Source organism: Rhinoderma darwinii, chromosome 10 (assembly GCF_050947455.1).
Source record: "Rhinoderma darwinii isolate aRhiDar2 chromosome 10, aRhiDar2.hap1, whole genome shotgun sequence".
NCBI classification, from domain to species: Eukaryota; Metazoa; Chordata; class Amphibia; order Anura; family Rhinodermatidae; genus Rhinoderma; species Rhinoderma darwinii.
Genome location: NC_134696.1, coordinates 19,568,252 through 19,583,662, shown reverse-complemented (window position 1 = coordinate 19,583,662; position 15,411 = coordinate 19,568,252). Strand labels below are relative to the sequence as shown.

General features: G+C 45.4%; 1 protein-coding gene across 1 annotated transcript in view; it reads right to left on the bottom strand.

Moving 5' to 3' along the window:
• Nucleotides 1-9,504, bottom strand: part of DNAJC11 (DnaJ heat shock protein family (Hsp40) member C11) — a 98,420-nt gene extending 88,916 nt beyond the window's left edge. Inside the window, exon 1 of the mRNA XM_075839431.1 lies at nt 9,397-9,504. Within this exon, the coding sequence (XP_075695546.1) occupies nt 9,397-9,468 (72 nt within the window). The 5' untranslated portion in view covers nt 9,469-9,504. The remainder of the gene's footprint in view (nt 1-9,396) is intronic.
• Between the last annotated feature and the right edge of the window lie 5,907 nt (nt 9,505-15,411).

Genomic DNA, 15,411 nt, shown 5'->3' with positions numbered 1-15,411 from the left:
AACGTCTGAAACAAAGGCCCACGGGGTACATCTGGCAGAGGTACAGCTCCTATCCTCTCATCACCTTACCATGTTTTATTCATTTTGACTTATTTTGTTCTGTCACAGTGAAAGACTTCTCTTTATGTTGACCTCAGTACTTTTCACGTTAAATTACAACCTATTGATATTCCTGGCTCAATTTGGAGAGATATTATATCAACAGCTGTCAAGGCTCAAGCCAAACGTATGTATTTCTTTATATATATATATATATATATATATATATATAAAAAAAAAAAAAAAAGCAAAAGTATATCAGTCAATACAATACAAGCTCAAAAGTGCAACGTTGATACAATGTATCGGAGGGCGCGTTCTGCCTTAGTTCGCATTATTTGCCCTCGTTATGATGTATGGAACATCGTATCTGTCTTGACCTTCCATTGTGCTCCTTGTCAAGTCCCTTTATGTCTCCAAATGCATAGATTGGCAACAAGAATAGCTTTATTTATAGCTGCTGAAAGAAACAGTGCGATGCTGGGAAATTGTCGACAAGTTTTTTTTGTTATCTTTTTTTTTAAAGTTAAAAAGGGAGAGAAGGAGATACTGAGCGGACGGGTAATTATTCCTTCTCGTCTTGACAAGTGACGTTCAAGTTTTTCCCGAAAACTTTCCACGCCGACGAACGGAAAATTAATAGGATTAGCCGTATAGTACGAACGAGATGCAGACAACAAACAAATAATTATAAATAATAATAATGGGCTATTATCTATTCTGAACAGGTGCTTTAAAAGGAAATTGCATTTACATTGAGTAAACACTGATAATACGTGGATAAATAATGGTAATAAGGATTAAGTATCGACTGCCGTATTCATCTTACAGCTCGCCAGCGTTGGAGTGGTTGGTTATTGCCGGGCTTCCCTAGACAACCCCTATCCATATGCTCTTTTAGGGCCTATGCATAAAACATAGTTGGGTCCCTGCGAAGAGCAGCTCTGGCTGCCAATTAATTTCAATAGGCGTCATGTCATTTTTAAAGGGAACCTGTCACCAGCAATTCACCTGATGATTTCCATGTAACCTATAATTATCTTCTAAGTAGCTCTGTACCTTTTGAATTCAGTTTTTTAGTGTCCTCGCGCGGTATGCTAATGAGCAAAAGAGTCATCTCTTCATTCCTCAAGCCTTTCCGAGTTAACCCCGCCTCCTTACTTTTGATTGACAGCTCCTCGCCTTCCCCCAGCACACATGAAATCCTGCACAATGGGTCAACACGTAGTAATTAAAATGGAGGCCCAGACGAAGCAGGGAAGGGTGTCGGACGATACAGGACGGGCGCACGCACACTATATCAGAAGAGATATCGGCATTCAGGGCAGGCCAGTTTTCGGCGGTGGGCGGGCATAAAAGGAGGAATGAACGAGACCACCATAAAAAGGCGCAAAATGTTTGCAGACCGTTATTTAAGGTCGGAGGAGTTTAGGAGAGGGGATAGCGGCAATGAACTTTTAACAGCAGCGGCCAGCGAGGGGTGAGGAGAGTTCAATAGGTGAAATACGGGTGACAGGTTCCCTTTAAAGTGGTTGCCCTATTAGGACAACCCACGTCCATATGCCTTATTATGGCATAATAACTTCATAGAGGGGAACGAGAACACTGCTCGGGACCCCCCTGCATTAGCTAGAGCGGGCAGCTGCTGTAAAGAGTGCCTCCCGCTCTGCAGGACTTGGGCAGCTATGGTCACATGTTCATTTGAATGGTCGTCATGTAATATCACATCTCTCCACCAGCGATCGCAGTTCCTAATAGATAATCACAAGGGGCACCCAGCAAAGCCATAAACAAAGCAGGACCAATCCCAGTTGGCACGTCGCCTATGCTAGTAAAAATTTTCTACGGGAGCTTACGTTTTTAGAATGGTTTTCCGTTCTTATACCCGGGTGACTACAAATGTAACAGGGTATTTTGTTCACCCCCGCTTAAATGTTATTGCACACACATCATTGGTCCTAACCCAGGATCATAATGCAAAGGATGAAATCATACATCACCGATCCCGAAGGGGTCTTCAACCAAAGCCAAAGCCACTTCACTTTAGTGTTGGGAATAGAAGTGACAACCCACTGGGCCATCAGACGATAGCATGCTCATGATGGACAAAACTGCAGTTATATTTGGATTCTGACCAAGCGCTTTCTCCGGCAGCCACATAGAAGTGAATGGAGCGGTGGCCGAGCACACGCACTACCACTCCATTCCTATGGGGCTACCAGGAACGGCAAGGTAAGCCCGTTCTCGTGATTGGTGGGGGTTCCAGTAGTCGTCCCCCCACAGATCAGATATTTATCACCTATTTTGTGGATCATGGGAAAACCCCGTTAAATCTTCTGACACGCCACATGATATAATCATAAAAGTCGATGGGCTTAGACACTATTCGGTTCCAAAATTGGGTAGAAAAGGAGCTTACTAGAGCACCCAAACCCCTCGGGAGAGATCTCTGCACGTTCTAATGAAATTTTCTCTCTACTTTACCATTCTCCTCCTAAAAACGAATCTCTGGAAACCTTATATACAATTCTTGCACTAGTGTACAAATGAAAATATTGGAATAATGGAAAAAGAATTTGCTTTGCTCTACAGTGTTGTGACCCCGCTAACTCCACCGCGGACAAGAGATCAGATTTTCCTCCAAACAAAATATCAGAAGATAATTAAAGCTGGACTACCCCTTTAAATGTGCAAGACACACGCATATACAGGAACATAGGGGATCTGCGGCCCTGTGGTTTCCTAGGTGACCTGTACTGCATAATGGAATTACATAAACTACTAAGGGTTAATCTAGATCTGCACACACTCCGTATACAACCCCCACTACCCCCTTATATGAGGCAATAAGGCTCTGCAAATATATACGTGTATGGGATTTAACTATGGGTTGACGTCACAGCTTCTCGGAGACCGAGGCATGATCATGTATTGATTGACATGGGAAGCACATTCTGTTGCAGGAGACGTTTGCACCTTTCTGCCAATAACAAGGTCACCAGCCCCGACAACAAGGTGACACCACAGTGTGAGCTCCCACCGAGACGTGGGCAGATTGAGTGTCTGTCATTAAAATGCATTACCCGTTTTATAGTTTCCTAGATCTAAAGGAAAGTAAATTACAGGCAGCGTATAACGGAGAACGTATAGAAAGTCTGTGCTGCAAGAAACAATGATGTAAAGTGACGCCTGCCACAGGAGAACCCGACGAGGACGTGCGAATAAAAGAGGAGGAGCGTTAGTACGGCCTCAGAAGGAGACTCAAAGAGCAACTAATATATATATATATAAAATATCAGCAGTACTTGTGAAGCTTTGTAATATATATATATCTTATATTGGGAAAGTGGCATCTTCCTCTCCTTTGAAAAGCAAGCTGTTTCCCTTTCCCTATCTGCAGGTTCTATGTAAATGTCCCCGTTGCCCCCTAAAAAAATCCTTGCAAAGTAATAGAGTAAATAGAAGAGAGGGAGGAGGGGGATGCAGCTGCAGGACCTCTACTTCAGTGTGTCTGTGATACTGCATGCTGTAAGAGTATAGGCAGAGCACAAAGAGGAAGCATCTGATTGGCTCAGAGCACACAGGAAGAGCCCGCCCACTGAGCAGGTATGGAGAGATAAAATGTGCACTTACAGAAAGCAGCAGAGGAAAGGAAAAAGCGTTAAGGGGTTTGCCACAATTTTTTTTTTTTACTTTTTAAATCATTGCAATGCTTCAGTCTTGTTATATTATTATCCCGTGACTATCGTTTTCACAATTTTATACATTTAACCCGCTAGTGACCGCCAATACGCCTTTTCACGGCGGCCACTAATGGGCTTCATTCCGATGCAATAGCCTTTTCACGTCGCTGCATCAGGATAAATAAACAGACCAGGGAGCCGTTAAATCTCCCTGCTCTCAGCTGCCAGAGGTAGCTGAGGGCTGGGGGCATCGCTGCTCAAACAGGTGAGATCGATATTAGTATCGCTCTCACTCGTTTAACCCCTCAGATGCCACGCTCAATAGGCGTAATCAAAGAAAGAACAGGGCGGGCATTGAGGAGGCCTTAGACCAATCGCATGCCTCGAGCGCACGGCCGCAGTCAAGCGGAATCAAAATAGCTAAAATAAGATTTTTATAATATTTTACATGCGCAATGAAATTGCTTTCAATGCGCATGTGCAAAATATTGAAGGTTGCTGCGCATGCGTGAAAAATATAATTAGATCGGAACGCGCAGGCGCAAGGGGAAACAACGTCATTCGGAAGAGAAGAAGCAAGAAGACCGGAAGAGAGCGTCTAGAAGAAGACCAAACGAGACGTCAGCAGAAGAGAAAAATTCAGACGGCGGCGGAGTCACGTGACACTAGACGTAATTAGAGGTAGGTTTAGATAGGCCCAGGTGATTAAGTGGAAGGGTGCATGACTAGGGGCCCAACCCACCATCAATTGTAGAAAGTACTAAGCACAATAATAGGGGTAAAACTGCAGATAAAAAATAAATATTTAATTTCTCATACCAGGGTGCAACGTTTCGGTTCAAACATAAACCTTTCTCAAGAACATCGCCGTGACGGCGCAAGAAAGAGCGATTAACCGCTAATGAGGGCGCTCTACACGGAATTAGAAGACATCTGCAACTTTGAAATGGTAAGTATATTTAAAAAATACTTTAATATTTAATTAGTATTGCTTGATAGTGGACAACCCGTTAATGACCGCCGATACGTCTTTTCACAGCGGTCATTAAGGGGCATTATTCTAGGCTGCCGCCTTTTCACGGCAGCCTAATGAACGTCCTGCACGGGTGTACCATGCAGACTGGAGCGGGTGCTCGGTTGTCGATTGACAGCCGGGCTCCTGCTCCAACAGTAGCGATCGAAGTTTACTTCGATTGCAACCGTTTAACCTCTCAAATGCCACGGTCGTCAGCGTCCGCTGCATTTGAGTGGTTTACAGAGGGAGGGAGCTCCCTCTGTCACCCATAGGCGGCCCGCAAATGCAATTGCGGGCATCCGATAGGGTGCCATGGCAGCCGGGGCCTAACAAAGACTATATACCTATTAGGCCGTGCCAGCGGCATGTCCTAATAGATGACTGTCAGTTTTACACTGTGCAAAGTATACCAAAGCATTATATCTGCGATCCAAAGATCGCACAGTGAAGTTCCTAGTGGGACTGAAAAAATAAGTAATGTGAACTAAAAAGGTACACCTAAAAAAAAAAAAATGTTCCCATAAAAAATGGTTTTATTTAGTAAAAGTCTAAAAATAAATAAAAAAAAATACACATATATGGTATCCCCGCAATTGTAATGACTGAAAAAAAAGCATATTATTTAAACCGCAAGGTGAACGCCGTAAACAAAAAAAAAAACAACGCTAAAAACCACGGCAAAATTGCTATTCTTTCCCCCATTCTCCCAAACAAAATAATAATAAAAGGTTAATCAATAAGTCCCATGTGCCCCAAAATGGTAGCAATGAAGTCCCACAAAAAACAAGTCCTCGTATCGCTATATGAGGACTTGTTTTTTGTGGGACTTGATTGACGAAAAAATAAAAAAAAGTTATGGCTCTTGGAAGGCGGCGATGCAAAATAAAATTATTTAAAGCGTCTCTGTCCCCACATTATAAGTGCCCCGTCTCCTACATGATGTGATCGGCGCTGTAATGTAGAGAACAGTGGTTTTTATTTAGAAAAACGATCATTTTTGACGGAGTTATGACCTATATTAGCTTTATGCTAATGAGTTGCTCAATGGACAACTGGGCGTGTTTTACTATATGACCAACTGGGCATTGTACAGAGGAGTGTATGAGGCTGACCAATCAGTGACCAATCAGCGTCATACACTTCTCTCCATTCATTTACACAGCACATAGCGATATAGCTATATCACTATGTGCAGCCACATAAACACACTATAACGCTACTCATGTGTCCTGACAGTGAATATACATTACCTCCAGCCAGGACGGGATGTTTATTCAGAATCCTGACACTTCGCTAATACAATCCCGACACTACAGCACGGCAAGCGTAATCTCGCGAGAGTACGCTGATAACTGTCATTTCAAATGAGATTACGCTTGCCGTGCTGTAGTGTCGGGATTGTATTAGCGAAGTGTCAGGATTCTGAATAAACATCCCGTCCTGGCTGGAGGTAATGTATATTCACTGTCAGGACACTGCAGTAACGTTATACTGTGTTTATGTGCTGTGTAAATGAATGGGGAGAAGTGTATGACACTGATTGGTCAGCGTCATACACTTCTCTGTACAACACCCACTTGGTCATATAGTAAAACACGCCCACTTGTCCATTGAGAATCTCATTAGCATAAAGCTAAAGTAGGTCATAACTCCGTCAAAAATGATCGTTTTTCTAAATAAAAAACACTGCTGTTCTCTACATTACCGTGCCGATCACATTATGTACAATATAGGCCACTCATAATGTGGTGACAGAGACGCTTTAAATAATTTTATTTTGCATCGCCGCCTTCCAAGAGCCATAACTTTTTTTATTTTTCCGTCAATCAAGTCCCACAAAAATATGAGGACTTGTTTTCTGTGGGACTTCATTGCTACCATTTTGGGGCACATGGGACTTATTGATTTAAGTTCAAAAGTGTTTTTATTCTGCAAAAGTAGTAAAACATAAAGCAAACTATACATATTTGGTATCGCTGTAATCGTACCGACCCATAGAATAAAGGTAGCATGATATTTATGCTGCATGGTAAACGGTGTAAATGTAAAATGCATAGAACCGTTGCTAAATTGCTGGGTTTTTTTCAGATTCCCCCCCCCCCAAAAAAAAATTCTATATACCCCAAAACGGTGCCATTGAAAAATACACTCAACCCGCAAAAAACAATCCTCATAGCCACGTGAAAAAAAAAAGTTATAGCTCTTTGAACGTGACTATGGAAAAACTAAAAAAGTTGATTGGTCATTAGGGCCCATAGTGCATGGAGGGGGAAGGCGTTAAAGGGGTTTCCCCATAAACAATATTTATCACCTATTTAGAGGATAGGTGAAAAATATTTGAGAACGCTGGGACCCCCACCCATTACTAGAACGGGCTTACCATGCCGTTCCTGTGCGCCCAATATGAATGGAGCGGTACTGTTCATTTTCTATGTGGCTGCCGAGCGCTCGCTCTAGAATTGAACAGTGGCCAAGCATACATATAAATGCTCATTCAAATTGGTCACACAAGGACGGCCTAGTAAGCCCGCTCTCGGAAATTGGTGGTGGTCCCAGTAGTCGGACCCCCACCGATCTGATATTTATCACCTACCCTGTGATAAATATCCACTAGGGGACTATAAAGCCTGTCCGCTACACACATCATTTCTGGCTGCTGCACTACATCTACAGCTGTTTAAAGTATATTCCCAACTCAGACATTTATGACTCTGGGACCCGCACCTATATAGAGCAGGGGGGCTCTATCTATTATGTTCTATAGGAGATACAAAAACAGCTGAGAAAAGTGTGGCTATGCTATAAATATCAGCATCATCAGACATATCAGCCTTGTATATTATCAATTGAATTGATGCGCAAATCACGTACCGCACACAAATGTGCATCGGGGTGCGGTGCGTGGTTCTCACGCACCCATTGCCTTCAATGCGTGCGCAGGTGCGTGAAAACGCACCAATAGACAGGCAGTGAGTTTCATGCAGCGGACTCTCGCTGCGTGAAAAACTCACATGCGTGAACAGTCCCATTGAAATCAACGGATCCGTGATTTCCATGCGCAGCACACGGACATTTTTCACATTCGTGTGAATGGGCCCTAATGGAAACTACAAAGCACGAGGCCGCAGGCTGAGAGCATGTAGGGTGCAGTCACACACCGCAGATTTTGTTGCAGAAATCCAACCACCTGCTGCAGAAACAGCCCCACTCAGATGTACGGAACGGATTTTCAGTCACAGAAATTTCTGCAACAAAATCTGCCGCGTGTGACTGCAGCCGAGTAGAGGTCTAAGATGACAAGAGATTTTGATCATTTAAAGGGTAACTAAACGTTTGATTGGTGGGGGTCCGGGCACCGAGACCCCCACCAATGACTAAAACAAAGCGCCAGAAGTGCTCGTGTGAGCGCTGAGCCGCTTCACGTCTGTGCGGCTTTTTCCGGAAATCGATGTAGCGGAGTACGGGCTCAATAGAGAGTCTACAGTGCCCACCAAAAGTCCCGGAACACCCTCATAACTAGTGCACGGCTCGAAGTAGACGGTTGAAATTTGGTGGGATTTAATGGGGTCATAAAATCTACCAGTTAACGCCAAAAAAAAAAAAACACTTTGGGGTGGATGGGGGCAGCAAAATCTTAAATGACATGAGGGGGTCAAGTGGGGGCTCATTTGAAAGCTATTTTCAATACAAAAACAATGCTGCAAACAATTTTGAGATACAATTTTTTTTCACAGATATTTAATCATCTTCATTATCGGCTACCGCTAGTGTGAGCATTACCCAACATGTACCGCACGGGTAAAATCCTATATGTGTGTGGGCGTGTGTGTGTGTGTGAGTGAGCTTGGGAATGTCACATCAAGGTGACTTTAAATTACGTATTATAATCGGCCTCAGCAGGGGGGGGCACAGTCACCAGAGGCAGAGAGGGGGGGGGGCACAGTCACCAGAGGGGGAGGGGGGCACAGTCACCAGAGGGGGAGGGGGGCACAGTCACCAGAGGCAGAGAGGGGGGGGGGGCACAGTCACCAGAGGCAGAGAGGGGGGGGGGCACAGTCACCAGAGAGGGGGGGGCGCACAGTCACCAGAGGCAGAGAGGGGGGCACAGTCACCAGAGGCAGAGAGGGGGGCACAGTCACCAGAGGCAGAGAGGGGGGCACAGTCACCAGAGGCAGAGGGGGGGGGCACAGTCACCAGAGGCAGAGGGGGGAAGTCACAAAAAAAATATAGGGTTAGGTGGGTTGGGGTAGGGAAGAAAAAAGTTCAAATGTGGAAACAATGGGGGGCACATGTAGATAAAGCAGGGGGCACAGGAAGGAGAAGTGATGGCTCATGGGTACAGTAGTTCAGGGGGAAAGAGGAGAATAGAGTAGAGCTGCGCCGGCAGGGGGCGCTGTATTTACGGACTAAAAAATAAACCCCCGATGTGACCGGCTGCCTCGTGTGTCCCCTGGTGGCTCTTTCTATAGACGGGGCCACATGACGAGTACACAGCCTGGCCGCTGCCGCACTTGGTGTCACCCAGGTGACAGCTCCTGGGGTCACCGCACCATGCCGGCTACCACCGCCCCGCAGACACACACTCTCCCCGATCTTTTCAGCCACACACTCCAGGACAGCACGTCAGACACCGGTCTACACTCCCATCCAGCAGCTCACCTCCCGACGGACGTTTAACAGCGCGTAATAATCGTCGTTATCCAATTCTTCCTCCATAAAGGCCGCCGCCATCTTCACAACCTTTCACCTTGACCGCCGAGTGCAGCGGGAATATAGATCAGCCGGGAGGGAGAAAGCGCCGCACAGCGACCCCTGCAGGACCGGGGAGGAACTACAACTGTTAATGAAACTTCAGCAGCTGGACAGCTCACAGACTCAGCTGCCTGTCAGATAATGTAGATCCTGTGTGGGATTAGACATATTAATGGGAGGGATTTATCAAAACCGGTGCTTCTGTTTGTACCCCACTGTCCCCGGCCTTTCCAGTCAATGACCCCGCAACACCTCATTTCTATGTCTCCTATCTGTAACATAGCGCCCCCTACTTTTCCCATTTATATCCCAACGTCCACTAGTTTTCTTGCCAGTGCCACTGCTCCACTTTTCCTTTGCACCAGTTTTGATAAATCTCCCCCATTAACTCTGCTGAAAGACTTTAAATCCACCTGTGACCGCAATATTCCCACTATGTCACCATGTGCATACCTCCTAAGTGTCCCTCTTTTGGAGGGACAGTCCCAAACGCGTTACTTGGTCCTAATTGTCACATTTTTTGTAACTATTCAATAGATTTGCATTAAAGGGGTGGTCTCTGTGCAATCATTGATGGCATATTGATAGGATATGCCATCAATGTCCAGTAGTCCAACCACTGTGATCGCTGTCGATCTCTAGCAGGAAGGCGCTGCACCACTTTGTCTCTCGGCTTTTTCTAGAGGCCACACGGAGGACTATAATGGCCTGACCATGCAATCTCAGGATGAGGCACTAGCAAGAAAACTGGTGGACGTTGGGATATAAATGGGAAAAGTAGGGGGCGCTATGTTACAGATAGGAGAAATAGAAATGAGGTGTAGTGGGGTCATTGACTAGAAAGGCCGGGGACAGTGGGGTACAAACAGAAGCAAAGGGTCAAGGGGGTTGAACCTGAGGGTGCAATGAGATGCAGGGAGCAGCCCAGCAAAAGCTAGGGGGGAACTTAGGCACAGACAGGAGAAGCAGAAGGTGCTGGAGCACAGGTGGGGGCACCGTGGAGGTGCTGGCAGGATTGTTGTCGTGATTATGACCATTTTACTTCTATGGGCACCATCAGACATATCAGCCGGGTATACATTTTAGGAGCTTGTGCTCGTATAGTGGGACCTAAAATAAGTCACGCTTAATCAGCCTTAAACAATATGTAACCGTCTTTGCCTCTACCATTATTTTTATGCTCCATTGCAATTGTCTCATATTCTCTGAGGAGACACAATTAATTCTTCCTCTTGTCAATAACAAATAAAATGTCCTTATAGGAATTCTTTCATTAAAAGACATAAAAGGTGCAGCACAAGAACGCAATGGTTGGAGCAGCCACCTGTCCATAAATTGTGGCTGAATCACAGCTCAGCTACATTGAAGTGAATTGGGATGAGCTGCAATACCACACACAACCTGTGGAGAGGTGGGGTGCTGTTTTTGGAAGAAATCTGCTATGTTTTTCTAATCCTGTACAACCATTTTAAAGACCAGCTTCGTAAAAAAAAAACCTTTATGGAACCATCGGATGGCACAGCTCAGGATTAGAGCATCTTGCCCACAGTGCCAGGTGAAAATTGACTCATACTAGTGACGGGGTGAGGCTTTGCCTTTATTAATGATCAGCTACTATGTGCAAAGCAGCCATGATTTTACCTACTATCCTGCTGTGGGGTACAACATTGATTGTAGGTCAGTATCACAGATGTGTCAAATAGTTAGACAATCATCCTCCTTGAGATCTTAGCCGAAACTGTAGTATTAGGGCCCGTTCCCATATATAGCCGGTAATTCGGCGTAGTTTATGTACCACGCCGGCGAAAATCTGATGCCAGAGCTGATTCAATTCTTTCCTATGGGAGCAATTCTGTCATCAGTTGCGTCCGTTTTAACACAGGATGTCTACCTTCACCAGACAGAAAAAACGCTGCATGCAGTGAGGCTATCCGCACCGGATCGGTACATAAAATGTCAGTTGCGTCCGGCTTAGGCTTCATTCACATCTGCGTCAGGGCTCCCTTCAGGCGTTCCATCTCAACTTTCCATCAGAACAGAACCCTGACTGAAACAAACGGAAACCATAGGTTTTGCTACGGTGTTGATTCCGTCACAACGACTGAAACCCTTGCACAACTAAGACAAACGGAAACCATTTGCACCGGATCCGTCACCATTGAAATCAATGGTGACGCAAACAGAAACCTATGGTTTACGTTTGTTTCAGTCAGGGTTTCGTTCTGATGGAAAGTTGAGACGGAACGCCTCAACGGAGTCCTGACGCAGATGTGAACGAAGCCTAAGGCTACAAACAACGATCCAGACGCAACTGATATAAGTGAACCAGTCTGACATGTCGGCCGTTCAAGAGGTCAACCATGTAATAAATGGACATGCCACGTATGCCTTACCGGGGTCCTAAGTAGATAATCCCCTTTTATGGCGTCCGTATACCTAATACTGCATATAGACAGGGCTTGTCTTGAAGCGACAAGTGGTCGTGTATTACAAGCATGGGATCTTGTGGTCGTACTATTTCATTTAGGAGGTTTATATGACAGGCCGCATTCTCCATGTTCTACAATTATCCCAAGTGCAGGGATATAAATAATAACATTTTGTTTAATCCTGGGATTTTATAATCCAGAAAGTCTGATAATCTGGCAATTGTTTCGGGCACGGAGCGGCAATAGAATGATTTTTCACAAGATCAAAAGCAAAAGAATGAGCAAAGAGAACCAATGTGAAGACTTCTCTTATAAACAAGGTGATAACACCCAATTTTGTATCCATTTATTTTGGCCTTTCTTCCCTACAAGTGAGTTTTATATACTTTGCAGTCCGCTAATCCAGAACTACTGATACTCTGACATCTATTAGGTCCCATTGATGCTGTTTTAAGAAATTTTTACCATACATGGTTGCCCCCTAGTTCAACATCAGAAGGTCCTTGTGCTTCTTCACCCCGTTTTTATAACTTGGGGTGGTACCAGGGTAAAAAATAAAATGCATAGTCCCCCAAATTGGAGATGGAAATGTGCAGGTTCGTCTGTATATCTTCCAGATTGCTGTCCCTACTGTCCTGGCTAGTGCACCCTATTAGGGCATGACCATACGTGGCGGAATTGCTCTGGAATTCCGCTGCGGACAGTCCGCAGCGGAAATCCGGTGCGTACACGTTTCTCCATTGCCTTTCACAGCTTTGTGGTTGGGTTCGTTTACACGTTGCGGACAATTCCGCTGCGTAGCATAGGCTGCGGTGCGGAATTTGGTGTCCGCAGCATACAATGGTTGTTGCAGACGTGTAGCGGACTTGTTGCGGACTCATTGCGGAATTTCTCCATTGACTTCAATGGAGAGTCAAAATTCCGCAATGAAGTCCGCAGATGTCATGTACATGTTATGTGTGCTGCGGAGCGTATTGGTGTTACTAACATGACATTTCTTCATTCTGGCTGGACCTATGTATTTCTAAGTCTACAGCCAAACTGAGGAAGTCAATGGGGCTCCCATAATTACGGGTGACTACGTGTGTGCACCCGTAATTACGGGAGCGTTGCTAGGCGAAGTCAGTAAATAGTCACTGTCCAGGGTGCTGAAAGAGTTAAGCGATCGGCAGTAACTGTTTCAGCACCCTGGACAGTGACTTCCGATCACAATATACATCAACCTGTAAAAAAAATAGAAGTTCCTACTTACCGAGAACTCCCTGCTTCTTCCTCCAGTCCGGCCTCCCGGGATGACGTTTCAGTCCAAGTGACGACTGCAGCCAATCACAGGCCAATCACAGGCCAATCACAGGCTGCAGCCAATTACAGGCCAATCACAGGCTGCAGCCAATCACAGGCCAATCACAGGCTGCAGTGGTCACATGGACTGCCGCGTCATCCAGGGAGGTCGGGCTGGATGGCGAAAGAGGGAAGCGTCACCAAGACAACGGCCGGGTAAGTATGAATTTCTTTTACTTTTACTAGGGAAAGGGCTGTCCCTTCTCTCTATCCTGCACTGATAGAGAGAAGGGAAGTACTTTCACCTCAATACGCAACGGCTAGTCCGCATCAATTTAATGCCCATTTTAGGCAGAGCCGCAACAGAATCTGCAACGCAGATTCTGTGCGGCATTGATGCGGACAGTGGCGGAAGAACTCCGCGACGTCTGGGCGGCCTAGGATGGGGCAGCCTAGGATGTGCACTTTCAAATCTCCATTGGATGAGGGGATGGGGGTCTGTGCTTGGTTTGTGTCCCTTAAAGTAAAAAAAATGTCATCGTTTATGTCATCGTTTTTCTATTGCACGGGTTAAGGTACAGTCCTACATAAAGAGAGGTGACCTTTTTATTCATTAGTTGCAGAGTAAATTGCTCATGTTACAAGAGCCGAAGTATAAAATCCTAATAGGTTTATTACTGCAGCCACTGAACATTATATAGTATTGCAGACCCTAGGGCAAAGATCATATTGTTCAACCAATTCTGCGGCAATCCACACTCTCTTAATGCTGCCCACAAGAGACGACATCTCGGCTGCGGGGGCCACCGCTTATTTGCTAGTATTTACAGACTGTTGCCCTATTATTGCTTGTCAAGGAAAAAATAGCTTAAGTGACGATGGATAAAGGTTATGCTACTTGTGTATTGATCCAGGGGGGTCCCCGGAGAGTTGTATAACGTCAACACTTTCACCAGATCTGTGATTATAAGACTGCATCTTAATAGCTGTCAGGGACACTTGAGGTATCTGTGTCACACGTGGCAATTAGGTCCCACGGAGGGGCCCCCATACAGAAGAAAACTTGCACTTTATGTTACGGTCATTGGATACAAATCGCTTACATGGTAATCCCATCAATTTATTTACAATAAATAAGTCACCGGGAAGAATTGCGTGTCTGGAGCGGGGAATCCTGATTAATTTATGTGTTGCAAACAGGGCAGGAAGCGGTGATTTATCTCGCACTGGCAGCAGAACCTATATATCATCGATCAGTTCTGTGTAGGACACATTAAGAGGATCATCAGCTGACAACTTGCAGCCAAATTGAGTCGCATTTTACTGTTGGGAATTGTTGCAAACCGCTCTCATATGAGAAAAACGCTTATCTTTCTTTTCTACGTATCATTCGTTGGATAGATTACTCAGGATTTTATGGGATTTTAAGGAGGAAAAGAAAAACATCCCTCTTTCAGTTATTTTGTGCTCGGCTGGGGTGTCAATGTTACAGTTGGATATTGTGGGATCGTTCACGCAATGGCCAATAGGGGTTCAAAGGGGACCTGCCAGGATTCTTTACTGTTAGAGCTCGTTCACACAAGCACCAATAGGGGGTTAAAGGAGACCTGCCAGGATTCTTTACTGTTAGGACTTATGCACACAAGAGCCAATAAAGGGTTAAATGAGACCTGCCAGATTCTATATAGTGTCTATTGAAAATGTGAAGTTCCCCAAACTAGAAAACATTAAGGCCTCATGCACTCAACCGTAGCCATGTGCACCGCCGTGATTTTCTGGTTGGACGGCCGCGAAGTGCCACCCGCGGCCGCCCGCAAATCACGATCCGTGCACATGGCCGCGTGCATTAATTTCTGTGAAACTGGACCGCAAAACACGGCCGTAATAAGACATGTCCGTTCTTTTTGCGGTCCAGGCTCCTGGGCCATGCACGGACTGTGAAAACCATGGTCGTGTGCATGGGCCCATTGAAATTAATGGGGCCGCAATTCCCCCACAGATTTGCGGGTGAATTTCGGCCTCAAAAATGCGTTCGTGTGAATGGAGCCTAAATGTTGTAACATACTTAAAGGGGTTGCCCGGACATTTTTTATTGATGGCCTATCCTTAGGATAGGCCCGCAATCTCAGATCGGTGGGGATTGGACTCCCGGCACCCCCAACGATCAGCTGATTAATGGGGCCACAGTTTCCATCACCTTTTCCCAGTTTAC